The following is a 27,688-nucleotide window of genomic DNA, read 5'->3' on the forward strand; positions in this document are numbered from 1 at the left end:
GTTATACTAGATGATACCCTGCATGTTGTTGCGGGAAATTTTTGTAATATATTTCAATGATATTTAGTTGTGTGAAACATAAATCTTCGGATTACTAATATGATCACTAAAACTGAAAATGAGTATGATTTATTGAGTTTGATTTTTTTATAGTTGTATATAACATTTAATAATATATATAGAAGATTGGCCACGGTCATTAGGCCTTGTACAATGAGAGATGCTTAAGGAAGTGGTTAGAAAAATAAACCGGATTTTTTTAAAGCACCGGTGCCTATTTTAGCCGGGTGCTTCCGCTACTATATATAGGTGTCTCAGCGAGGAGCTTACCGGGGCCGTGGAGCAGCGGGCTAGTCGAGCTCCTCTTTCCGTGGGCGAGGACATCTCCTGTATCTCACTGCACCATGACGAACAGGGGGAGGCGCTTAACGCACCGGCGGCGAGTTTCTAGAGCTGCAAATTGCAAGTGAGCTTTCCAATCCACCTTTTAGTTGATCCTCCTCCCGTGAGCAGTTGCAGGTCTATGCATGGCGAGACTGCTTATATATGAGCACGCCGCGGTCGTCTACGTACTGCTAGGACGGTGACCGTCCAGGACTAGAGCGACCCGTGGCCGGCGACTTACATACCGTAGGCGGCCGCCGGCGTGCATGGTTCACAGCGTCAAGGATCCACTGGCTCACCTCCACCTCGTTTTACACGGAGAGAAGATTTGGAGCAGCTATACAGATAGAACGGACATGCTCGCACCATTCCTCTGGGATCATTTAGATGGTTTTATGCTCGCACCATTTCTCTTGCTTATTCTCTTTCTGGCTTATCACTCTTGTTGTTCCGCCTGTGTAATAGCGCGCTTGTGCGTCTGTTTTTCTGAACTTTACCTGTACCTCTCTAGTTTATTTTCTTCCTCTTCCTCATCATCTCCTTACTTTTTTCTTTTCCTTTTGATGAGAAATTCTCCTTACTATGGAAAGTTTGTTCTGTTTTGTGGCCTGATCTCTCCCAAATGAAACCTGATAGTACAACCGTAAAGATATCACAAGTTCTTCTTCCCCTAGCAGCAGGCAGCAGATCCTCCACTCAACACACCAAAAGCTTCGAAAAGCAACAAAAACACAACCAAACACTTCCTACAGCACCAGAACCTGAAAACCGAAGGAGAAAAAGGGAAAAGAGAGCTTCACAGCACCGAAAGAAACCCAAGAGCTAGCTGCATGTCTGGTTACCTTCGGGGACACTTTCTACCCATCGATCCTCAACACCATCGGCGCCCTCCTAGAGATCTCGGACACAACGTTCAGTGGGCGTCTTGCCGCTTCTTTTGCATTGTTTCAATGGTGGAAGTAACTCGGTCGCAGTTGTATTTCTGCGCTCCTGTTTCAAGGCTTCTTTATCTATCTATCTGTCTATGTTGAAGTCAATACAAATCCCTACTATTGCTGACGGGATCAGAATGGTAGCGATTGCTTGCAAGTGGAGCATTGGATCTTGTGGAAGAGTTGAATTGGAATCAGTCATTGCTCAGGTAAATTATTTCTCTATGGTCTATTAATTTCGTCTTGTGTACAAAGTTATTTATTGTTCAGAAATCTCATGTCATGTTTGTTCTTCTTCTGCTTTGACCTTTTCTAGGGAGGTTTTTTTTTAAGAGACGGAGGACAATGAGTTGCGTTTTGTGGCCTTGATGGCCCGCAGTGGTTCCTTCTCTCTACGGCCCAACTATCTTATCTCAAGGCCGACAAACAGGGCAGCTTGGTGGTCTGCTCAACTCTGAAACAGGGCCCGTTTCGAAGGCCGAAAATGAGGGTGGATTACAGGCCGAATAAGAAGGTGCGTTACACACTTGTACGCAAACATTCTCTCATGGGTGTACATGGGCTCTTCAGCATGCTTGCTCTTCAGAACATCTTGTCGTTTATTCGTTGCAAAAAAAATGATCTCTTTTCTCTTTCAAGTCGTTTGGCCTTTTTTGTGCCGGGCTGGGTCGAATCGAATCGAACACTACGAGGATGGTGGATTGCACCGTCCCATTGCTGCTGGCTGGGTGGCTGGCTGGCTGGCCGCTGCTGAAATCGATCGAGACGCAAATGGATTCGGTTGCCCGCGGCGGACGCGGCCGGCCAACAATTTCCCAGAAGAATACCGCTCACGCGCGACGCACCGCACGACGCCACGCCCCACCCCACCGGACCAGCCCCTCGCCACGCCCGACTCCCCCGCCCTCTCCGCCCGCGATATACCTCGTCCTCTCCGCCCCTCCGAACTTCCTCGCTTCCTCCGCCCCCGGACCCTCCCCATCTACATCACTCACACGCCGACGAGCAGATCTCATCAGAATCCCAAGCGACGCGACATCATGGTCTCCAACAAGCAGCCCGCGCCGCAGCCCGGGGCGATCGCCGCCTCGCGCGCGGGGCTTGGGGCGCGCCGCGGACCGATGACGTCCTCGCTTGCGAAGCGGCGCCGGGACGCGGGGATGGCGGAACTATCGGTGCAGGTAGCTGAGGGAGGCGACGGCGCGACCGGGGGTTCGGTAAGCTCCGTGCTCTGGTTTGGGAATCCTGCGTGTTCCTCCATCCGGTTCTCGCGGTAATTTAGGTATCTGTGTTACGATTCCGTTAAGCCATATCTGGAGATAGTAGCTGTGCCTATCGCTATACGTTGTTAAGGGATTAATTCGGTCGATTTTTCACTGGTTCGAGCGGTTCCTGGAGGGGTTGGGTTTACCGTTTACATACAAATCACCTTCAGATCACATCAATTTGCCGAGCCTTGGTATCCAAATATTAGCCAGCAGTTCAATAGAATTCAGCTAGGCAATCTGAATCCTGTATCTGTGAGCCTGCTTAATTAATCTGGTGGTAGTTCAGATCAGGTATGTTTGCATGATTGGATGTATGCAGGTTCGATCAGTTCATCGAGGGGTAGTGTTTAGGGTTTAGGAACACCTTGAGATCACATGTACTATTTGGATCGATGCATGCGGTAAGTAGGATCTATGCAACAGCAGCTTGTAAAAATCAAGGATGAACTGAACGTGATAGAGCTTATGCAAGGGCGACTGCCTCATCACTGTATTGACACAGTACAACCTGTAGTTAACTCATCCCTGCCTAAAGAGCTATCAAATAAACTTAGATCGGTTGCTTATGTATGCACCCCAAAGCTGATGCGCACTGCAATTTCATTACAAGGTGTTATCCATAGTTGCTGCATATGCTTGGTATTGTGATATTTACCGTCAAGCAATACTAAGCATTAGGTTGCCTTTCATTAGATCCCAACCTAGGGAGCACCAACCATGAGTTCCATATTGGAGAGCGGCATGTAAATACCTAGATGAAAACTATGATACAGCTTGTGTAATTTGTATCGATCTTATCCTTTTGGTTAACAGTATATGCTGTGCATTGTTATGCAAAGGTTTCTTCTTTCATGGTGAAGTTGTTATATTTTAAAACATTGATCCATTTCGACAGATCACATCTCTGGTTGTATGAAACATAACATACTAATCTGACAATATTATTTGTGCTGTCATGTTTGCATTCCATTGTCTTTTAAAACAATTTGTCCTTAAAACATCATGGAATATAGTAGTACTTATGCTTCCTTATGCATAATAGCAGGAGGTGTTGCCACTAATGCACAGACATCAAATCAAATGTTCAATTGTTGTAAGGAAACTGTTGTATCTTGGTACACAATTTTGACGTTGTAATTGTTTCATTCATCTTTCAGGAAGAAAAGAATGATGATGACAAACCCATTCACTTATCGCCGCGACGCAAATCAGGCGATGATCTTACCTACTAGGGACAATGAGTCTTATAGAACCTCTTTCACTTGTTGTGAAGATATTTGTGGTACATATTTGTAGATTCATTCGAACTCCGTTTTAATTGTGTGTAATACTGCAAAGATATTTGTGGTACATATTTGTTGATTCACTTTGTGTAATATTAAGAAGATATTTGTGACCCCGTTTACACTTTGTGTAATATTAAGAAGATATTTGTGGTACATATTTCTTGCTTCATTCGGACCCTGTGTTTCCAGTGTTGGGATTATCCCAATATTTGTTTTATCGGGAATATTCCTTTTGATATTAAAGGATTAACCCTATTTGCCCTAGGTAGTGAAGCAACCTACATTTCTGTCTCTCTCAAAATTCCCAAATAATTTTCATAAATTGTTTGGATCATATATGCCCCAAATATGTCCAAACGTTTCTTTCCCAACCGAAAAATAATTCATCAATATTCATTCTTCATTTCTTTCAAGAGTGGCCTTTTGTGAAGGAAATGCCACCTATCTTTTCTTGATTGCTCCCAAACTTTCTGGCCACCATCTCTCATCCAAATCATTGCCTCATGCCAAAATTCATCTCTATTTTCCTAGCCAATCTTGTTGAAGGAAGTACCGGCTAGGAGTATCCAAATGAGTTGAAATTTTGCAAGCTCCTTCATGTGGTCATAGCATGACTCTCCATCAATTTATCAGCTCCATCTAATAATCTATCTGAGGACATCATCCAATCTTCGCCTCTGTCAATATTTTCAGGTTGTGAAGCAAGTATATTTTATATTGCTTCATTTTTATTGAAACATTACCATGACATTCTCCTATCCGTACAACTCATCTTCACCAATTTTGGGCCCATTTCGTTCAACCAATATTGCTCTAGGATTTTATCAATATTCTGTCCAGAGAAGACCTTTCTGAAGGAAGTACCATTTTGGCATGTCCAAATGGAATGAAATTTATACATTGTCTTCTTACGCCTAAATAACTCCCCTCAGCTAAGTTTTAGCCCAATCCAACACTCCTAGTGAGTGCTACTTCATGATCTTAATTCTGGACCAGATTGGGAAGTTGTGAAGCAACTATGTTAAACCTTGGTCCAAATCATCTCAAAATTCACATTATTGTAGTCTTTCCAACCCTAAGCATATCTAATATCTTTTGATCCATAGTGGCCATCACATTTCACCTCACCATATGGGCCAAGTTTCCTACAGTGAACTTCTGAGGATCATTCCCATCTAACCATAGTGTCTTTCTTAGAGCCATCACCTCTGAGATAGCCTAGCTTGGAGAGACAACACACTGGACACGATTAGGCTGGCTAGAGTGCACTGTGTGCACTAGTTCACGCTGTAACCATCGACCTGGCATGCCATGGATGCGAGCTGGATGTCATTTGTTTCGGGCCCCTCTCCTGCTCGTCGTTCTCGTATGTTTCGGCCATGCCAACAGCTCCCCCGTGACCGTGCCATCACTTCCCTGCCACGGCCCCGTCCTATCTTGCCGTCGTTGGTTCGCCGTCGAGCGTGCCCGTGACCTGCCCGCCCTGCCATCGCCGTGCTCATTTTCCTGTGTCGCTCTCGAGACGTCTCGAACACGCTGGAGCTTCTCCACGTCATGGGAAACCTCTGCCGCACCTCTTCCCCTCCCTCCACGTGCCCCTCCGAGCTCTAGCCTTTGCCACGGCTATTTAAGCCACCCTGAGCTCCCTCGGCCACACGAAACTCCTCTCCTCAGTCCCAGCACCCCGCCCAACCTCTCCAATCGCCACCGGAGCCCCTCCTCGCCTCTATTGGCCGCCATGCCCAACGTCGGTCTCCGGCTAAATCGGAGCAAGGCCAAGCTTGTCCACCCCTCCTTCCACCACCAGAGGCCTCCACATCCAACCTACAGCGGACCAACACTCCTCCTCCTCCGGTGGCCTCTTGCCGTGATCCCCATATCCTGCCTTTCTCTGTTGTCCGCCGCGGCCCAGGGTCCCGCTCATCCTGCTCCTCTCCAGCGGGAGAAGAGCACCCTGACGTAAGCGCCTCCTTGGGGTGGTCTCTTCGGCGGTCCAAGCTCCGCCGGAGATGGCCGGGGCCGCCGGGACGAGCGTCGGAATCGCGTCCCTGCTCTGCCTCCATCGGGCGCTGAAGGAGGAAGAAGAAAGGAGCTAGGAGAGAGGGAGAAGTCTACGCGGGTCTCGCCTGTAAGTGACTAGCCAGCCATGCCAGGTGTTTTAAGAGGAAACATATTTGCGGAAATACGTTTGCCAGGGGCCTGGTTTGTAAATGTCTGTTTTACAGATTAGTCCCTAGCCTTCTATCGGGCGTATCTTTTCAACGGAACTCTGAATCAGGTGATTCCAAAGCCCACATTTTCGTCTCGTCGAGCCTGTTCTCTTTGTATCATTTTTACGAAACTGTCACACAGTGGAAATGAACATTTTGCCATTGCTTCTAATCAGCCCCCTCCGAGAGAGAAACTTTTCCGACAATCCTTCCCGCGGACTCTCCACACTTCTCCCCGGTGGATCCTACATCCCCAAGCAAGACATGACAGCCACTTGCATGATCGCCTTGCAGTGGCCACTGTTTTCCACTTGACTATTTAAATACTTTGTGCGTGTTAAAATCTTGTGAATGCTTTATATATGCTTGTGGATCCATGCTCAGTTTTATGCCATGCTCATTTGCATCTAGTAGTTTAATTGTTTTCTTGCTAATATTATTGTCATGCTCTTGTATAGTAATTATTTCCTGATGCTAGTGTTCATGTTATGCTCATATAAGTGATATGATTTGTTACACTTGTGCTATCTATGATCATCGATATGCCATGCTCATTTGCATCTGGTAGAGCAAAGACTTTATTGATGTTATAGTTAAGATCTACATGCTAAATGTTTATGCATGTTTCCCATCCATGTTAATGTTGACATCATGTTCATATGCATCATGGTATTTGATTATGGCTCAACTCATTACTCTTCAAGTTTAACCGGATATTAATTGAACTTGAACACCTGTTGGCTGAGTCATAGTGCCATCAAATCAAGCTGACCAGTGTAGCCACACTTGTCTTATGGGAGGCCCCGACTTGGTCTATTGCCATGCCTCTCGTCGGTGCCTCCAACTAGGGGAGGTTATGTGTGCATGCAACCCTGCACTACTAGGGAAAAGCCTAGCAGCAGCACAGGTTCTAGGTATATCAGTAGCGCGGGAACCGGCGCTACTAATAAGGCGCTACAGCTAACCCGTAGCAGTAGTGCGTGCACGCCCGCGCTACTGCTATACAAGTGTAGCAGCAGCGTGCTTCGTGGAAGCTCGCTACTGCTAATAGCTCTAGCGCGCTTTGGCTGGACGCGCTACTGCTACTGTCACACTGCTGCTAACTTTTCTCCACTCGCTACTGCTAACTTTTCTCCACTTGCTACTGCTAATTTTAGTAGTTTTTGAATTTTTTTCTGCATATTTGTTTTGTATTTGAACATGCTTTATACAAGAATCTTTAGCAGATGCAAATGTCATCATGATACACATACAAATGGCTGCGAGACCACAAATGTAATCATAGCATATACATACAAATAGTCTCATCATAATCATCATCCAACACAAAGTGGTGTCTCGTTATCATCTCAAAAATAGCGATACATGCAAGTCTCGAATACTTGCAACTACAACGTCATCCATCTAAACAATGGTATACGCGAGAAGAGCTGTCACTATGAGTGAGAGCGGAACTATGCAGTACATGAGGCGGCGGTTACGAGTCCTCTCTCGCGCTACCGTGAACCTCAAGTAACTAGCTTCTCCTTCTTGTCTGGTTTTGATGTCTTTATGGCTGGCGCCCGAGATCCCATTCACTTGCGCCTGACACTCAGGCCACTCGTTGTACACCCCCGGAACCTTCCCTTTGTACACGACATAGCACTGCCATCTCGCCATCAAGAAACTAGGTACCTGTTAGAGATGCATCTTCATCAAGAGGATGTACAATCATATGCAACAAAATATACTAGAGCAACACGAAAAAGAAAGGGTTAGCAACTAGATGCAACATACTGTATGCAAACTAATTAACTAGAGGTACGCAGGTCATCGTACCCAAACTAACAAAGTAGTGTTACGCAAGTTCGGCAGGGACCGTGGATGTCACAAAGTTTCATCGCTACAGAAAGTATACAAGTTCAACCGACACATATCATCATCATCGGCATTGTAAATCACTAGAAGTTCCATCCCTCCATATCATCGAGGATGGAACCTAGCTTATTGAACGGCGTGAGGTCATGACGTTGCATGCCTATGCGATTTCGGATGTCAGCTCGGGATATAGGGCCGTGGTGGAACATCCCCTTCTCATCGACGACTTCTTTCATGATGATCGTTGCAATATCCCTTTGGATGCGAAAGAAGTCATCTCTAAGTTTATAATCCGCTTCTCCATGAGATTCTACCCACTTGTGGATATGATCATCATTTCTGCTTGTCATGCGAAGCTTTTGGTGATCCATGCTGAACTCAATCATGAGATGGAGGATGTAGAATCCATCTTTCTTGCTTGGTTTTGGGACCTGGATGCAGCAGAAGTTAGTTTTATGCGCGAAACCCATCTTCTTGTTCCTTTGTTTCCTGATCTGTATGTGGCCACCTCTAATGCTGAAGCCTTGGAGAGCATCATCTAGAATATTCATTATGTGGGTGTAGTCCTTCTTCTCGTAGTCTCTGGAAGGGTCGAAATACACGGCGTGGGAGACTCGTGGGTAAAGAACGATAAGGACGGCGCGCCCATTGCTGCGGATAAGGCCCCCTCAAATTATTCTCCATATGATCGGGAAGGAATGATTGAATGTATGAATGGGTTGTCCAGAACTGACTTACTTTGGATGATAAGGCTGGAGGACAATTTCCTGGTCCTTATTTTGTACCATGAAGTTTTGGAGGTAGTCCCTAACAGTTTCACGCTCAAAGTCGCCGAGAGTCAAGAAAGACACGTGCATGTAGTACGGATCCGCCACACAGATTTGCGAGACTTCTTCTCTCTTCATGATGGAGCTCATATGTAGCGCAAAAAGGCGGACGACTATAAAATCGAGCCGCCTTGTCAGAAACATCTCAAAGAAATGGTCAAACCGCAGGAAGAACACCTGCGCGGGCCCTGTGTCGACGTAGCACTTCCCCTCAGTCACACGAGCCACGTATGTCGGATATCCTGGATCCTTCAAGGCTAGTAGGCTTTTCTCAGTCGACAGCAGATGGTCGTGCAGTCTCCTGAGATCCCCTGATAGTGCCTCCAGCGGTTTCGGCGATAGCATCGGCTCGCCCGTGAGATGGAACATGGCCGCACCTTTCATGGGTACATGCTCTTCAGAATCCACCGTCTGGCTGCTATGTGCTCTGGCTTGTTTGGAGGCAACTATCTTCCCCGATCTTTTCCTCTCCTTTTACTTGGGCACACCTTCCAGACCCTTCCTTAACCCCCGCCCCAGTGTTCCCGGGCTAAGCATTGTACCACCCCCGGCTAGTTGAGCCTGTGTTGAGGCGGCATCTTCAGGCGTGTTCTGTGAGGATTTCATGAAGAGAGACTTTTTGCAATCCCTGCTACGACATTCCTGCCCGGGCAGATCATCCATATCCTCATTAGCATGCTGATAGCCCGACTCGTCATATGGTTGAGTCATCATATCTAAGTCACAGTCATACGCATTTGTATTGAGGAAAGACATTAGGTCGACCTCCGTCTCATCATCCATTCTCTGTTCTACAGGACCGATTACATCAGCCAGTACTATTGCACCCCCTTCATCACGCTGTCCGCCGCTCTCACCCGGCACTACATGAGCTTGTAATTGCATAGGCGGGGTGGTGGTCCCCGTACATGCTTGTTGATGTGTGGTTATTGGTGTTCTCTCGGACGGCTCCAGACGAATAAGATTCTTCGGCCATAGCAGCATCCAACCCTTGCAGCTTCCAATCCACAGCGGGGTCTCGTCGTCCTCTCCCACATGCTGTAATGGAGGTGGCAAATCCTCGTGCCCCGATTTTTGTTGGGGATTGTTGCAGAAATTAAAATTTTTTTTAAGCATCACCAAGATCAATATATGGAGAGACTACCAACGAGAGAGAGGGGAGTGCATCTTCATACCCTTGAAGATCGCGACGCGGAAGCGTTACAAGAACGCGGATGAAGGAGTCGTACTCGCAGCGATTCAGATCACGGTTGATTCCGATCTAAGCGCCGAACAAAGGTGCCTCCGCGTTCAACACACGTACATCCCGGGGACATCTCCTCCTTCTTGATCCAGCAAGGGGGAAGGAGAAGTTGGGGAAGAGCTCCGGCAGCACGACTGCGTGGTGGTGGAGCTTGCAGTTCTCTGGTAGGGCTTCGCCAAGCACTATGGAGGAGGAGGAGGTGTTGGGGAGGGAGAGGGCTGCGCCAGGGGAAGGGTGCGACAGCCCTCCCACCTCCCCTCTATTTATAGGGGCAAGGGAGAGGCGGGCCGGCCCCTTCCAGATGGATCTAGAGGGGGCGGCGGCCAAGGGGGGAGGCTTGCCCCCCAAGCCAAGGGGGCGCCCCCTTTAGGGTTTCCCCCCAACCCTAGGCGCATGGGCCCTAGGGGGGTTTGGTGCCCAGCCCACCTAGGGGCTGGTTCCCCTCCATATTCAGCCCATAGGGCCCTCCGGGGCAGGTGGACCCCCCCGATGGACCCCGGAACCCTTTCGGTGGTCCCGGGACAATACCGATAAACCCTAGAACACTTGCGGCGACCGAATAAGGACTTCCCATATATAAATCTTTATCTCCGGACCATTACGGAACTCCTCGTGACATCCAAGATCTCATCTGGGACTCTGAACAACATTTGGTGACCACATACTAATTCCCATAACAACTCTAGCATCAACGAACCTTAAGTGTGTAGACCCTACGGGTTCGGGAACCATGTAGACATGACCGAGACATCTCTCTGGCTAATAACCAATAGCGGGATCTGGATATCCATGTTGGCTCCCACATGTTCCACGATGATCTCATCGGATGAACCACGATGTCGAGGATTCAATCAATCCCGTATACAGTTCCCTTTGTCAATCGGTACGTTACTTGCCCGAGATTCGATCGTCGTTATCCCAATACCTCGTTCAATCTCGTTACCGGCAAGACACTTTACTCGTTCCGTGATGCATGATCTCATGACTAACTTCTTAGACACATTGAGCTCATTATGATGATGCATTACCGAGTGGGCCCAGAGATATCTCTCCGTCATATGGAGTGAAAAATCCCAGTCTCGATTCGTGCCAACCCATCAAACACTTTCGGAGATACCCGTAGTGCACCTTTATAGCCACCCAGTTATGTTGTGACGTTTGGCACACCAAAAGAATTCCTACAGTATCTGGGAGTTGCACAATCTCATGGTCTAAGGAACAGATACTTGACATTAGAAAAGCTTTAGCGGACGAACTACAAGATCTTGTGCTATGCTTAGGATTGGGTCTTGTCCATCACATCATTCTCCTAATGATGTGATCCCGTTATCAATGACATCCAATGTCCATTGTCAGGAAACCGTAACCATCTATTGATCAACGAGCTAGTCAACTAGAGGCTCACTAGGGACATGTTGTGGTGTTGGAAATATGCCCTAGAGGCAATAATAAAATCATTATTATTATATTTCCTTGTTCATGATAATTGTCTTTATTCATGCTATAATTGTATTATCCGGAAATCATAATACATGTGTGAATAATAGACACCAACATGTCCCTAGTAAGCCTCTAGTTGACTAGCTCGTTGATCAACAGATAGTCATGGTTTCCTGGCTATGGACATTGGATGTCATTGATAACGGGATCACATCATTAGGAGAATGATGTGATGGACAAGACCCAATCCTAAACATAGCATAAGATCGTATAGTTCGTTTGCTAGAATTTTCCAATGTCAAGTATCCTTTCCTTAGACCATGAGATCGTGTAACTCCCGGATACCGTAGGAGTGCTTTGGGTGTACCAAACGTCACAACGTAACTGGGTGACTATAAAGGTATACTATGGGTATCTCCGAAAGTGTCTGTTGGGTTGACATGGATCAAGACTGGGATTTGTCACTCCGTATGACGGAGAGGTATCACTGGGCCCACTCGGTAATGCATCATCATTATGAGCTCAAAGTGACCAAGTGTCTGGTCACGGGATCATGCATTGCGGTACGAGTAAAGTGACTTGCCGGCAACGAGATTGAACGAAGTATTGGGATACCGACGATCGAATCTCGGGCAAGTAACATGCCGATTGACAAAGCGAATTGTATACGGGGTTGCTTGAATCCTCGACATCGTGGTTCATCCGATGAGATCATCGAGGAGCATGTGGGAGCCAACATGGGTATCCATATCCCGCTGTTGGTTATTGACCAGAGAGCGATCTCGGTCATGTCTACATGTCTCCCGAACCCGTAGGGTCTACACACTTAAGGTTCGGTGACGCTAGGGTTGTAGGGATATGTATATGCAGTAACCCTAATGTTGTTTGGAGTCCCGGATGAGATCCCAGACGTCACGAGGAGTTCCGGAATGGTCCGGAGGTAAAGAATTATATATAGGAAGTGCTATTTCGGGCATCGGGACAAGTTTCGGGGTCACCGGTATTGTACCGGGACCACCGGAAGGGTCCCGGGGGTCCACCGGGTGGGGCCAGCTGCCCCGGGGGGCCACATGGGCTGTAGGGGGTGCGCCTTGGCCTATATGGGCCAAGGGCACCAGCCCCAAGAGGCCCATGCGCCTAGGGTTCAAGAAGGGAAGAGTCCCAAAGGGGGAAGGCACCTCCTAGATGGATCTTGGTGAAACCGTAGGAAATTTTTTATTTTCTGCAACGTTCCTCAACATGTGGTCTATTGTATTCACACATGTATTACGATTTCTAGATAACACAATTATAGCATGAACAATAGACAATTATCTAACAAGGAAATATAATAATAACCATTTTATTATTGCCTCTAGGGCACATTTCCAGCAGTCTCCCACTTGCACTAGAGTCAATAATCTAGTTACATTGTGATGAATCGAACACCATAGAGTTCTGGTGTTGATCATGTTTTGCTCGTGGAAGAGGTTTAGTCAACGGATCTGCGACATTCAGGTCCGTATGCACTTTACAAATCTCTATGTCTCCATCTTGAACATTTTCACAAATGGAGTTGAAGCGACGCTTGATATGCCTGGTCTTCTTATGAAACCTGGGCTCCTTGGCAAGGGCCCGACGCGTTGGGAATAACTCCTAGGTCGGTAATGAACTCCTTCATCCAGATTGCTTCATGTGCTGCCTCCGAGGCTGCCATGTACTCCGCTTCACATGTAGATCCCGCCATGTTGCTTTGCTTGCAACTGCACCAACTGACTGCCACACTATTCAAAATATACACGTATCTGGTTTGTGACTTGGAGTCATCCAGATCTGTGTCGAAGCTAGCATCGACGTAACCCTTTACGACGAGCTCTTCGTCACCTCCAAAAACGAGAAACATATCCTTAGTCCTTTTCAAGTACTTTAGGATGTTCTTGACCGCCGTCCAGTGTTCCATGCCGGGATTACTTCGGTACCATCCTACCAAACTTACGGCGAGGTTCACATCAAGTCTGGTACACAGCATGGCATACATAATAGACCCTATGGCCGAGGCATAGGGGATGACACTCATCTTTTCTCCATCTTCTGCCTTGGTCGGGCATTGAGCCGTGCTCAATCTCACACCTTGCAATACAGGCAAGAACCCCTTCTTGGACTGATCTATATTGAACTTCTTCAATATCTTGTCAAGGTATGTGCTTTGTGAAAGACCAATGAGGCGTCTCGATCTATCTCTATAGATCTTGATGCCTAATATATAAGTAGCTTCTCCAAGGCCCTTCATTGAAAAACACTTATTCAAGTAGGCCTTTATGCTTTCCAAGAATTCTATATCATTTCCCATCAATAGTATGTCATCCACGTATAATATGAGAAATGCTACAGAGCTCCCACTCACTTTCTTGTAAACACAGGATTCTCCATAAATCTGCGTAAACCCAAACGCCTCGATCATCTCATCAAAGCGAATGTTCCAACTCCGAGATGCCTGCACCAGTCCATAGATTGAGCGCTGGAGCTTGCATACCTTGTCAGCATTCTTAGGATCGACAAAACCTTCTCGCTGCATCATATACAATTCTTCCTTAAGGAAACCATTAAGGAATGCCGTTTTGACGTCCATTTGCCATATCTCATAATCATAGAATGTGGCAATTGCTAACATGATTCGTATGGACTTCAGCTTCGCTACGGATGAGAAGGTCTCATCATAGTCAACCCCTTGAACTTGTCGATAACCCTTAGCGACAAGCCGAGCCTTATAGATGGTCACATTACCATCCGCGTCTGTCTTCTTCTTAAAGATCCATTTATTCTTTATGGCTCGCCTATCATTGGGCAAGACCGTCAAAGTCCATACTTTGTTTTCATACATGGATCCTATCTCGGATTTCATGGCTTCAAGCCATTTGTTGGAATCTGGGCCCGCCATCGCTTCTTCATAGTTCGAAGGTTCACCGTTTTCTAACAACATTATTTCTAGGATAGGGTTGCCATACCATTCTGGTGTGGAACATGTCCTTGTGGACCTACGAAGTTCAGTAGTAACTTGATCCAAAGTTCGTTGATCATCATCATTAACTTCCTCTCTAGACGGTGCAGGCACCATGGAAACATTTTCTTGAGCTGTGCTTCTTTCCATTTCAAGAGGCAGTACTTCATCAAGTTCTACTTTCCTCCCACTTACTTCTTTCGAGAGAAAATCTTTCTCTAGAAAGGATCCATTCTTGGCAACAAAGATATTGCCTTCGGATCAGAGGTAGAAGGTATATATACCCAATAGTTTCCTTAGGGTATCCTATGAAGACACATTTTTTCGACTTGGGTTCGAGCTTTTCAGGTTGAAGTTTCTTGACATAAGCATCACATCCCCAAACTTTCAGAAACGACAACTTAGGTTTCTTCCCAAACCATAATTCATACGGTGTCGTCTCAACGGATTTAGACGGAGCCCTATTTAAAGTGAATGCAGCAGTCTCTAAAGCATAACGCCAAAATGATAGCGGTAGATCGGTAAGAGACATCATGGACCACACCATATCCAATAGAGTGCGATTATGACGTTTGGTCACACCATTACGCTGAGGTGTTCCATACGGCGTGAGTTGTGAAACAATTCCACATTTCCTTCAGTGCATGCCAAATTCGTGACTCAAATATTCTCCCCCACGATCTGATCGTAATAACTTTATTTTCCTGTCACGTTGATTCTCATCCTCACTCTGAAATTCCTTGAACTTTTCAAAGGTCTCAGACTTGTGTTTCATCAAGTAGACATACCCATATCTACTTAAGTCATCGGTGAGGGTGAGAACATAAGGATAACCACCGCGAGCCTCAACGCTCATTGGACCGCACACATCAGTATGTATGATTTCCAATAAGTTGGTTGCTCGCTCCATTGTTCCGGAGAACGGAGTCTTGGTCATTTTCCCCATGAGGCATGGTTCGCATGTGTCAAATGATTCATAATCAAGAACTCCAAAAGTCCATCTGCATGGAGTTTCTTCATCCGTTTGACACCAATGTGACCAAGGCGGCAGTGCCACAAGTATGTGGGACTATCATTATCAACCTTACATCTTTTGGCATTCACACTATGAATATGTGTAACATCATGTTCGAGATTAAACAAAAATAAACCATTGACCAGCGGTTCATGACCATAAAACATATCTCTCATATAAATGGAACAACCATTATTCTCGGATTTAAATGAGTAGCCATCTCGCATTAAACGAGATCCAGATACAATGTTCATGCTCAAAGCTGGTACTAAATAACAATTATTGAGGTTTAAAACTAATCCCGTAGGCAGATGTAGAGGTAGCGTCCGATGGCGATCACATCGACCTTGGAACCATTCCCGACAGGCATCGTCACCTCGCCTTCGCCAGTCTCCGCTTATTCCGCAGCTCCGGTTTTGAGTTCCTAATATGAGCAACCGCACCGGTATCAAATACCTAGGAGCTACTACGAGTGCTGGTAAGGTACACTTCAATAACATGTATATCATATATACCTTTGGTATTGCCGGCCTTCTTATCCGCTAAGTACTTGGGGCAGTTCCGCTTCTAGTGACCGTTTCCCTTGCAATAAAAGCACTCAGTCTTAGGCTTGGGTCCATTCTGTGGCTTCTTCCCGGCAGCTTGCTTACCGGGTGTGGCAACTCCCTTGCCGTCCTTCTTGAAGTTCTTTTTACCCTTGCCTTTGTTGAACTTAGTAGTCTTATTCACCATCAACACTGGATGTTCCTTTTTGATCTCAACCTCCGCTGATTTCAGCATACCTCAGGAATGGTTTTTTCCATCCCCTGCATATTGAAGTTCATCACAAAGCTCTTGTAGCTAGATGGAAGCGACTCAAGGATTCTGTCAACGACCGCGTCACCCGGGAGATTAACTCCCAGCTGAGACAAGCGGTTGTGCAACCCAGACATTTTGAGTATGTGCTCGCTGACAGAACTATTCTCCTCCATCTTACAACTGTAGAACTTGTCAGAGACTTCATATCTCTCGACTCAGGCATGAGCTTGGAAAGCCATTTTCAGCTCTTGGAACATCTCATATGCTCCGTGTTGCTCAAAACACTTTTGGAGCCCCGCTTCTAAGCTGTAAAGCATGCCGCACTGAACGAGGGAGTAATCATAACTACGTGAATGCCAGGCGTTCATAACGTCTTGAGTTGCTGGGAAAACAGGTGCGTCACCTAACGTCTTGCAGCTTCCAATCCGCGGCAGGGTCTCGTCGTCCTCTCCCACATGTTGTACTGGAGGAGGCAAATCCTCGTGCCCCGATTTCACAGTGGACAATTAACCCTGAAGTGCCCAGCAGGGATTGGCTAGTTGTGGAACGTGGGTTGCAAGGGGTTCATTATCATCCTGTTTCCCACGTCCACCTTTTGGCCTTTGATCAAGTAGAGTATGGTGCGAGGGGTTTCTTCGGCCTGCAAACACATGTCTGTGGCATAAAACATCCGAAAGGCAACGAAAATGGAATATTATATATATATATGTTGGTGCGACATGTAATTACCGTGAGGGCGTCGAGCTCAACCAAAGATGAAGGCCCACCTAGCGCGCCAGAGACTGAGGATGGGCTGCTATGAGCTGGAGCGACTGCGAGAGGAGGCCTGGTTGCGTGAGCAAGTGATGGTGCGGTGTTGTTGTTGTTCACGGAGTTGCTCCCGACGAAACTGGGCAACGGGAAATCATGTAACGACTTGTCTAGATTTTTCCTTCGTCCAGTTGATGATAGCTTGAACCAAGTTAGTAGCAAAATCATTTCTGCAGGCAGTTACAGCTGCATCGACTGCCTGCTGTAGCAACTCATTTTTCTCCTCGGCTGTTTTTGTCGCATCCTCAGCTGCTTTTTTCTCGACCGCAAGCTTCACCTTCTCATCGATGTCCGCTTGACTAAACTTCTTTTTGTGCTTCTTGGCCTCCGGGCCCTCATTGTAAAACACCCTCCACATGGCGTCGTCTCTAGCACCGTGCACACGACCATATTGCGGCCGCTGGCCCAAAGCGAGTCCCTTAAGTTCGTTCAAGGCCCGGTTGAGAGGCGTGTCCCACTTGGGCCTCATCGGAGAAGTAGGGCTTTCGGCTGCAAGCTGGTGTTGCTTCTCCTACAGAAGGAGCGTGAACTGTTTAGGAATGTGTAGTCGACTAGATCTGGAGCTAAATGTAAGGTGGTAAAAGAACAATTACCAGTAGTCTAATCAATTTCCTCATGATCTGGTACGTGTAAAAAACATTTTTTTCCTTGTCCCACTTGTAGCGGGCCCTGATGAAGTCACGCTCCAAGGGGTTGGTGAACTTCGCGAAGGGGTCTGGGATACCAGCGGCTTCACATTCCGCGTCCTCCTTATCCCATATGGGCCTTTTACCGAGGTAGCCATGGCTTCCGAGGTGATGCTTCCCCGTGTTCCTTTGCTGAAGACTCTTGAATTTCACAGCCTTAGCCTTGGCTGCCTCGATAGCGCAAGTGTCCTTGTACTTTTCGAACTCCTCTTCCGTAATTGTCGGATTTTCCTCCAGAATCTTGGACAGGGTTCCTCAGCCTGAATAGCTCGTTTCACCCTCCCTTTCCAAGAGGCCAAATCATTGCTGAACATACCCAAGGCGTGATTGTTAATCTTTTGCATCTTCGGATCATCCCACGGTTGTTCTATGTTATCATCCCGGTCGGGGAACTTGAATCTCTTGTACAACTTCGCGAGGAGCAACTGCGTCAAATGTTCTTTACTCCTTAAGTCATCGTCGTTGGTGCTCGCGCATTCCCGTAGGATGCATCCTACTTGGTTCCCATAGCAATTGCGTGGTTCTTCTGGCTCTAATGGATGAAAAGTGCCAGGTGCCATCTTTGTGATCACCAGTCGTCCAATCCCTAGTTTGTTAGGTTTTTCGTATCCTCTGCTTCTTCTTTTCGGTAGGGCATCGGTGCCGGTACCTTCCCCGCTGGTATCTTCCCCACCGGTACCTTCCCCGCCGGTCTCGGTGCCGCCGGTGTCGATGTCGGCATCAGTACCATCATCGAGGCCGACCTGCAAACCTTGACTTTGGAATTGCTTAGCAGTCAAATAGTTGAGGTACTCTTGTTCACCATCATAATCCATCTCGTCTGCATCTTGGTTAGAAGGCCCATTTTCTGCGTTGTTCGACATGTTTCCGATGATTAAGTCTCCTTGTTTAATTCTATAACTATGAAAAAAATTAGAAATGACATGAAAAAGAAATCTATGTTTGCCAGAATGTCGTTTCCCAGCAACTCCCAGCACTCGATATACCTACTATCTAGCACAAATCATGCCAAAATTCGCGGAGAATTTCTGCATGACTATGCTAAAAAATGGACATATCGATCGCCTGAAATTCACCAGAATAGAAATGAATCAACATTCCGGCGTAACATAGGCCACTCGGATCATTTACCCTGCACATAATCATCATGTCCAAATGACATGTCCAAATTCCAAATATGACATGTCCAAAACATCACATGTCCACATATCACATGTCCACTTCAAATTTGCATATAAAAGGAAGAAAAATATAGAACTTGAAGAAAAACATAGATAAATTCATAACTAAATATATAACCTAATTAACCATCTGCCCTAACTAAAACCTAAGTAAATTAACCAAAAAACCTAGCTACCAGAGAGAGGAGGAGCGGTGGGGGGCTTACAGAGGGTGCAGACTCGACGACAGCCGAGGTTGGGAGGGGTCGAGCGTCGGGGCCAGGGTCGGGGTTGGGGTCGGTCGGGGTCGGGGGCCGGGGCCCGAGCCGGCGCCGGGGTCGGTCGGGGTCGGCTTCGGGGGCGAGCGCTGAGGCGCGGCAAGGGCAGGGCTCGGGCGGGGCGAGGGGGGAGAGTGGGGGGATTTGGGGGGAAAGAGGCGGGATGAAGGGAGGAGTGGGGATTTTGGGGGTTAAATGGGGATAGCAGTAGCGCGTTTAGGCAAAACGCGCTATGGCTACTCCAGGTAGCTATAGTGGTTTCGTGTAGAAACCGCTACTGCTATCTTGACTAGTTGTAGCTCTTTTCTCACAAAAGCGCTGCTGCTATAACCAGTACCTATATAACAGTTTTCCTGTTTGTTTCCTTCTATTTTCTTTTCCTTTATTTTCTCTCACTATTCTTTTTTTTCCGAGAGCAGTGAACGAAGGGAAGGCGTATATATTGCATCGTTTGATGGTTAAATATTTATACAAAATAGGAACATATATATTATATCATTGGACCCATGCATAATAATGGCTAAGTGTGTATACAAAATAGGAACATATATATTACATCATTTGACCGATAACATATGGTTCCTCAGCGTTGACTGATACATCTCTGTCGTATCTACTTTTCCAAACACTTTTGCCCTTGTTTTGGACTCTAACTTGCATGATTTGAATGGAACTAACCCGGACTGACGCTGTTTTCAGCAGAATTGCCACGATGTTGTTTTATGTGCAGAAAACAAAGTTTCTCGGAATGACCCTGAAAATCCACGGAACGTCAAGTTAAAAATAATAAAAAATCTTTGCCAAAGATGAAGACCAGGGGGCCCACAACCTGTCCACAAGGGTGGGGGCGCGCCCCCTACCTCATGGGCCCCCTGAAGCTCCTCCGACGCCAACTCCCACTCTATATATTTGCTTTCGGGGAGAAAAAAATAGAGGAGAAGAAATCATCGCGTTTTACGATACGGAGCCGCTGCCAAGCCCTAAAACCTCTCGGGAGGGCTGATCTGGAGTCCGTTCGAGGCTCCGAAGAGGGGGATTCGTCGCCGTCGTCATCATCAACCATCCTCCATCACCAATTTCATGATGCTCACCGCCGTGCGTGAGGAATTTCATCATAGGCTTGCTGAACGGTGATGGGTTGGATGAGATCTATCATGTAATCAAGTTAGTTTTGTTAGGGTTTGATCCCTAGTATCCACTATGTTCTGAGATTGATGTTGCTATGACTTTGCTATGCTTAATGCTTGTCACTAGGGCCCGAGTGCCATGATTTCAGATCTGAACCTATTATGTTTTCATGAATATATGTGAGTTCTTGATCCTATCTTGCAAGTCTATAGTCACCTACTATGTGTTATGATCCGGCAACCCCGAAGTGACAATAATCGGGACCACTCCCGGTGATGACCATAGTTTGAGGAGTTCATGTATTCACTAAGCGCTAATGCTTTGTTCCAGTTCTCTATTAAAAGGAGGCCTTAATATCCCTTAGTTTCCATTAGGACCCCGCTGCCATGGGAGGGTAGGACAAAAGATGTCATGCAAGTTCTTTTCCATAAGCACGTATGACTATATTCAGAATCATGCCTACATTACATTGATGAATTGGAGCTAGTTCTATGTCACCCTATGTTATGACTGTTACATGATGAACCGCATCCGGCATAATTATCCATCACCGATCCAATGCCTACGAGCTTTGCATATACTAGTTTTTGCTTATTTACTTTCCCGTTGCCATTGTTACAATCACTACAAAACACCAAAAATATTACTTTTGCTTTCATTACTCTTTTGTTACCGTTACCACTAGTATCATACTACTTTGCTACTAAATACTTTGTTGCAGATATTAAGTTATCCAGGTGTGGCTGAATTGACAACTCAGTTGCTAATACTTGAGAATATTCTTTGGCTCCCCTTGTGTCGAATCAATAAATTTGGGTTGAATACTCTACCCTCGAAAGCTGTTGCGATCCCCTACACTTGTGGGTTATCAAGACTAATTTCTGGCACCGTTGCTGGGGAGCATAGCTCTATTCTTTGAGTCACTTGGGATTTATATCTGCTGGACACTATGAAGAACTTGAAAGATGAGAAAACAATAATTTATCCCTCAACTACGAGGGGAGGTAAGGAACTGCCATCTAGCTCTGCACTTGATTCACCTTCTGTTATGAGTAAGCTTGCGACACCTAAACCTGCTTCTGCTATTCATTCTGATATGTCGCATGTTATTGATGATGCCACTTCTACTATGCATGATACTTATGATGAAACTACTTCTATGCTTGATACTGATGTGCCCCTTCGTAAATTTCTTGATGAACAAATTGCTAGGGCTAGAGGGAAAGAAATTATTGAAACTGATAATATTGATGAAAGTGATGATGAGGATAGGCCTGTTATTCCTGAAGGTTATATTTTTGATAAAGAGGCTTCTGCTGCTATTTTGGCTTGCAACGATAACGATGAGCTTAGAAGGTTATTAGCTAAATGGAATAAGGAATCTCTTAGAGATAGAATGAGCCTGGCCCTGCTTTTGCTACTTCACCTATTTGTGTTGCCGATAAGCATTATGAATTCTCTGTTGATCCTGATATAATTACTTTGGTTGAATCTGATCCTTTTCATGGCTATGAATCTGAAACTGTTGTGGCACATCTTACTAAATTAAATGATATAGCCACCCTGTTCACTAATGATGAGAGATCTCACTACTTTTATATCCTTAAAATATTTCCGTTCTCATTAAAGGGTGATGCTAAGATATGGTTTAATTCTCTTGATCCTAGTTGTGTGCGTAGTCCCCAGGATATGATTTATTACTTCTCTGCTAAATATTTCCCTGCTCATAAGAAACAAGCTGCCTTAAAGGAAATATACAACTTTGTGCAAATTGGGTGATATGGAGTTGCCTCCTGCTTATTTAGATTTTAATTCTATGGCCTCCCACCAGTTTGTCGAGAGGACTGAATCACCTCTCCAGTATCAACTAATATTTAACAAATGGCATGTTGTCCGTATTACTCTCGCTGCTCCTGCCTTCTTTGATTCTCAGACAAAAGGAAGATATGTTATTACCAGAGAGGAGGCAGATGAGTACGAGTGGAGAGCGGAGGCAGCCCGACGCCACGCTGCAGCTCAGGCGGCGATAGTCGCTGCCTCTCAGTACAACCCCAGCTACACCTACGGATATCCGCCAGGTCATCCCTCGCCATGAACCAACTTAGGCCAAAAGCCTAAGCTTGGGGGAGTACGTATTTCTCACCGACATTACATTTATGTTCACACACTCATTGCTAGATGTCGGTGCTCATACTTTTTCCACTGTAATATCCATGCTAGTTTATTTTCTTTTTCCCGCTTTCTTCTTGTTTTTTGTTAAACTTTAAGAAAAACAAAAAAAATTAGTAGTAGCTTACTTTTCTTGCTGTAGTAGTAATAATTAAAAAGAAACCCCCCCCAAAAAAATTTCCCATTCTTCTTTTGCTTGCTGAGAGCTTTCCCGTCTAAATAGTTTTATTTCTTTCCTTTTCTTTGGGGGTCGATAGGAGAATACCATGATTAATTTTTTGAAGTGGCTCTTATATGCATTATTATTGATTTAACCAAGAGCCCATATTGCCTTGTCTTCTCTTGTTTATTGAATGCTCGTAGATTCCAGCTTAGTCCAATGCACGCACACTCTTATTATTATTCACATCGTTCGATCATGCAAGTGAAAGGAAATTATGATGATATATGATGGACTGACTGAGATGGGAAAGGCTGGTATGAATTCGACCTCTCTTGTTTTTGTAAATATGATGAGTTCATCGTTCTTGATTCAACTTATTATGAATAAACATGTTTGCAATGACAATTAGAGATCATAGTTGCTCGTTCCATGCTTGATTAGCTATGAGTTATAATGGTTTACCTTGCGTGCCAACATGCTATTGAAATGGTTATGATGTGGTATAGCGGGGTGGTATCCTCCTTTGAATGATTTAAGTGACTCGTCTTGGCACATGTTCACACATGTAGTTGAAACAAATCAACATAGCCTTCACGATATTTATGTTCATGGTGGATTATATCCTACTCATACTTGCATCCAATGTCTATTAATTTTAACGCATGTACATGACTGTTGTCGCTCTCTAGTTGTTCGCTTCCCAGTCTTTTGCTAGCCTTCACTTGTATTAAGCGGGAATACTGCTTGTGCATCAAATCCCTTAAACCCCAAAGTTATTCCATATGAGTCCACTATACCTTCCTATATGCGGTATCTACCTGCCGTTCCAAGTAAATTTGTATGTGCCGAACTCTAAACCTTCAAATAAACATTCTGTTTTGTATGCTCGAATAGCTCATGTATCAACTAGGACTGCCCTTATCTTCCATGTTAGGCGGGTTATTCTCAAGAGGGGTGGACTCCGCTCCTCACTCACGAGAAAATGGCTGGTTATCGGGATGCCCAGTCCCATGCTTTATGCAAACCAAATCAAAATTAATTGCAAACAAAACTCCCCCTGGGACCTGATGTAATTGGAGGCACTCGTTGTTTCGAGCAAGCCATGGATTGATGCTTGTTTGTGGAGGGGGAGTATAAACTTTACCATTCTGTTTGGGAACCGCATATAATGTGTGTAGCATGGAAGATATCGCCATCTCTTAGTTGCTATGTTGACAATGAAAGTATACCGCTCAAAATATTTATTTATCTCTATTTCAAAACCGAGCTCTAGCACCTCTACAAATCATGGCTTCACTCTGCGAAGGGTATATCTATTTACTTTTATGTTAAGTCATCACCCTCTTATTAAAAAGCACTAGCTGGAGAGCGCAGCTGTCATTTGCATTCATTACTATTAATTTATATTGGGCATGACTATGATTGGATCTCTTTTACCATGAATTACAATGTCTAGTCTGTACTTGATCTTTAAAGGTGCTCTGCATTTCTGTTTTGCGGTCTCAGAAAGGGCTAGCGAGATACCATCTTGTTATATCATATTGTGATTGTTTTGAGAAAGTGTTGTCATCCGAGATTTATTATTATCGCTTGCTAGTTGATTATGCTATTGATTTGAGTAAACATGAGACCTGAGAATTATTGCAAATGTGTTTAGTTATAATATTTGCTGAAAACTTGAATGCTGGCTTTACATATTTACAACAACAATAGCAAACAGAGTTTGTAATTTTTTTTCTTTATCACTTTCAGTTTATCAACTGAATTGCTTGAGGACAAGCAAAGGTTTAAGCTTGGGGGAGTTGATACGTCTCCGTCGTATCTACTTTTCCAAACACGTTTGCCCCTGTTTTGGACTCTAACTTGCATGATTTGAATGGAACTAACCCGGACTGACGCTGTTTTCAGTAGAATTGCCATGATGTTGTTTTATGTGCAGAAAACAAAAGTTCTTGGAATGACCTGAAACTCCACGGAACGTCAAGTTAAAAATAATTAAAAATCCTTGCCAAAGATGAAGACCAGGGGGCCCACACCATGTCCACGAGGGCGCGCCCCCTACCTCGTGGGCCCCCTGAAGCTCCTCCGATGCCAACTCCAACTCTATATATTTGCTTTCGGGGTGAAAAAAAATAGAGGAGAAGAAATCATCGCGTTTTACGATACGGAGCCGCCGCCAAGCCCTAAAACCTCTCGGGAGGGCTGATCTGGAGTCCGTTCGGGGCTCCGGAGAGGGGGATTCGTCGCCGTCGTCATCATCAACCATCCTCCATCACCAATTTCATGATGCTCACCGCCGTGCGTGAGTAATTCCATCGTAGGCTTGCTGGACGGTGATGGGTTGGATGAGGTCTATCATGTAATCGAGTTAGTTTTGTTAGGGTTTGATCCCTAGTATCCACTATGTTCTGAGATTGATGTTGCTATGACTTTGCTATGCTTAATGCTTGTCACTAGGGCCCGAGTGCCATGATTTCAGATCTGAACCTATTATGTTTTCATGAATATATGTGAGTTCTTGATCATATCTTGCATGTCTATAGTCACCTACTATGTGTTATGATCCGGCAACCCCAAAGTGACAATAATCGGGACCACTCCCGGTGATGACCATAGTTTGAGGAGTTCATGTATTCACTAAGTGCTAATGCTTTGTTCCGGTTCTCTATTAAAAGGAGGCCTTAATATCCTTTAGTTTCCATTAGGACAAAAGATGCCATGCAAGTTCTTTTCCATAAGCACGTATGACTATATTCGGAATACATGCCTACATTACATTGATGAATTGGAGCTAGTTCTATGTCACCCTATATTATGACTGTTACATGATGAACCGCATCTGGCATAATTATCCATCACCGATCCAATGCCTACGAGCTTTCCATATACTGGTTTTTGCTTATTTACTTTCCCGTTGATATTGTTACAATCACTACAAAACACCAAAAATATTACTTTTGCTTTCATTACTCTTTTGTTACTGTTACCACTACTATCATACTACTTTGCTACTAAATACTTTGTTGCAGATATTAAGTTATCCAGGTGTGGCTGAATTGACAACTCAGTTACTAATACTTGAGAATATTATTTGGCTCCCCTTGTGTCGAACCAATAAATTTGGGTTGAATACTCTACCCTCGAAAGCTGTTGCGATCCCCTACACTTGTGGGTTATCATTGACGTTTTCATTTTTGAGTCAGCTTCTTTCCCTTCTTGTTCATTGAAGAATAATTGAGCCCGTCATTGTGACTTTGCCTTTTCCATGCAGTATGATTTTTCTTAGATAATGTAGTATTGATTCTTCTTTTGACGTATACTTCATCATCATCGTCATCTTCCCTCATTGGGTTGCCATACTGATCGTAGTCTTCCTCGTTGGCGACTCCATCCATTCCAATGATGTTCCTTTTGCCTCTCCTCACGACAACACAACCGGGATTGCGCGGGTCGGTTATGAAGAAGCATTGTGTCACGTGCTTAGCGTGTACCCATGGCTCATTTTTTCGATAGCGTTCACAGCAGCGCTCTTAGCGTCGGGTATAGTCATGGTAGTGAAATTCCGGTTTTCTCTTTCGACATTCTTAGCCCATCTGACATGGAACATCATCGTGTTGTGCAGTCCAGAAGAGTCAAGCTCCCAGAACTCCTCGACCCTTTCGTAAAATCTTTCAGTTGCGCCGTTGTCGCTGCCGGTCATGCATTTCATCGTCACCCCTGAGTTTTGATCATCACTGTCCATATCTTTGGCCTCCATGTAGAACGTGTATCCGTTGATATCGTATGCCTGATAGGTTACGAGGTTGGGCAAGGGGCCATGTGCTAAGGCATGTATGACCAATCCGTCTTTAGAGCCCTCCTCCGGGGGATTAGCAATAATATGCTCTTTGAACCAATGTAGGAAAGTGGAGTTGTGCTCTCTACTAACTTCGGCATCCATCCTGCATACCCCCTGGTAGGACTGGGCATTCGGTTTAACCGAACCGTTCGGTTCGGTTCTTCCGCTTCTGAAAAAGTTTGGTTTTGAGAAAATCATGACCGATCGGTCATTTGAAAAAATACTAACCGAAGATTCGGTGGACCGATATTTCGGTTCGATGCTCGGTTGACACCTAATTGACCGATAGATTAGAGAAATGAAATGGAAGGAAGATATACTTCTGCAATAGATCTGCAAAAGAACCTCGTGTACGCTTAAGAAGTAAGATCATGTGAGTAAAAATCGGAACCTAGTAGCAATATGATGACGTGAAATCACCAGCACCTCACGAAGTTACCAAGAAATCCCCATCATAGAAAGAGAAAATGCCAACGGTATGCAATCAAAGTGGAAGCGACAGATTTGAGGGAAGAGGCGTGCGTTTTCCATAGCACAAAGGTCTGCGCCGCCGTCGCCCGCCGGCCGCCTGGGTGGAGAGAAGTAGAGGCGTCTAGGGTTAGGTGTTCGGTGTGGAAAATCGGGAGTGAGGCAGAAGCGTCCAGGCGCAGGTCGGTCTGGTCTCTCTGGTGGCTACGTCGTGGACTAAGGATAAGGACGGGAGACTTGATACTGGGCTGTGGGCTGTGGCCAATTACGTAGATTTAGTCCATGTCATATCTAATCGGTTTTGCCGGTCCTTTTGGGTAACTGATGCACATGACCGAACTCCCCAAATTAATTTTGGTTTTTACAAAGTGTTGACCGAACTAACAAGCAGAGGTTTCGGTTTCGGTCATTTCGGCTTCGGCTCCGGTTTTTTCGGTTCGGTAGTTCGGTCCTCAGTTAATATGCCCACCCCTACCCCCCGGTCACGATACTTCTTTGCGATAATTTCTTTGTGCAATGCCACGAAAGGATCTACCTCCTCTAGGTGTTGTAGCACTACCAAGTTTGCTCTGTCAAAGTCGCTGCGTTGATCTGAGTATGCCACGTGCAGTTCCCTGCGACCGTTGGAGTGACCTTCTCCTTCGAGCCTCCCATCGTGCTTGTTAACGGGCAAACCAACACTAACACCAGGCGGCTGGTCTGCGCCATATAGTAAATTCTCGCAGAAAGAGATGCACTCTTGTGTCAGATA

At 45.5% G+C, this 27,688-nt stretch overlaps 1 protein-coding gene across 2 annotated transcripts; it reads left to right on the forward strand.

The window, feature by feature from the left end:
- The first annotated feature begins 311 nt into the window (after window positions 1–311).
- On the forward strand, window positions 312–4,039 carry LOC125542280. 2 transcript variants are annotated; one of them, XR_007297848.1, is made up of 3 exons: window positions 312–1,525; window positions 1,633–1,830; window positions 3,742–4,039. XR_007297848.1 is itself a non-coding variant. In XM_048705245.1 (2 exons), exons 1-2 carry the CDS (start codon window positions 1,874–1,876, stop codon window positions 3,814–3,816), a joined length of 735 nt encoding a protein of 244 aa, XP_048561202.1. In that variant the 5' UTR covers window positions 1,837–1,873; the 3' UTR covers window positions 3,817–4,039. The 2 variants fall into 2 exon arrangements, 1 of the variants encoding a protein (XP_048561202.1); XM_048705245.1 differs by lacking the exons at window positions 312–1,525; window positions 1,633–1,830 and adding an exon at window positions 1,837–2,533.
- Window positions 4,040–27,688: the final 23,649 nt, after the last annotated feature.

This window comes from Triticum urartu, chromosome 3, assembly GCF_003073215.2.
Source record: "Triticum urartu cultivar G1812 chromosome 3, Tu2.1, whole genome shotgun sequence".
NCBI lineage: Eukaryota > Viridiplantae > Streptophyta > Magnoliopsida > Poales > Poaceae > Triticum > Triticum urartu.

Bases quoted from the DNA above. Each gene is read 5' to 3' on its own strand.
- LOC125542280 (XM_048705245.1), top strand. From the start codon at position 1,874: ATGGGCTCTTCAGCATGCTTGCTCTTCAGAACATCTTGTCGTTTATTC. The intron at 2,534-3,741 runs GTAAGCTCCGTG...TTCATCTTTCAG, and splicing joins ACGGCGCGACCGGGGGTTCG to GAAGAAAAGAATGATGATGA.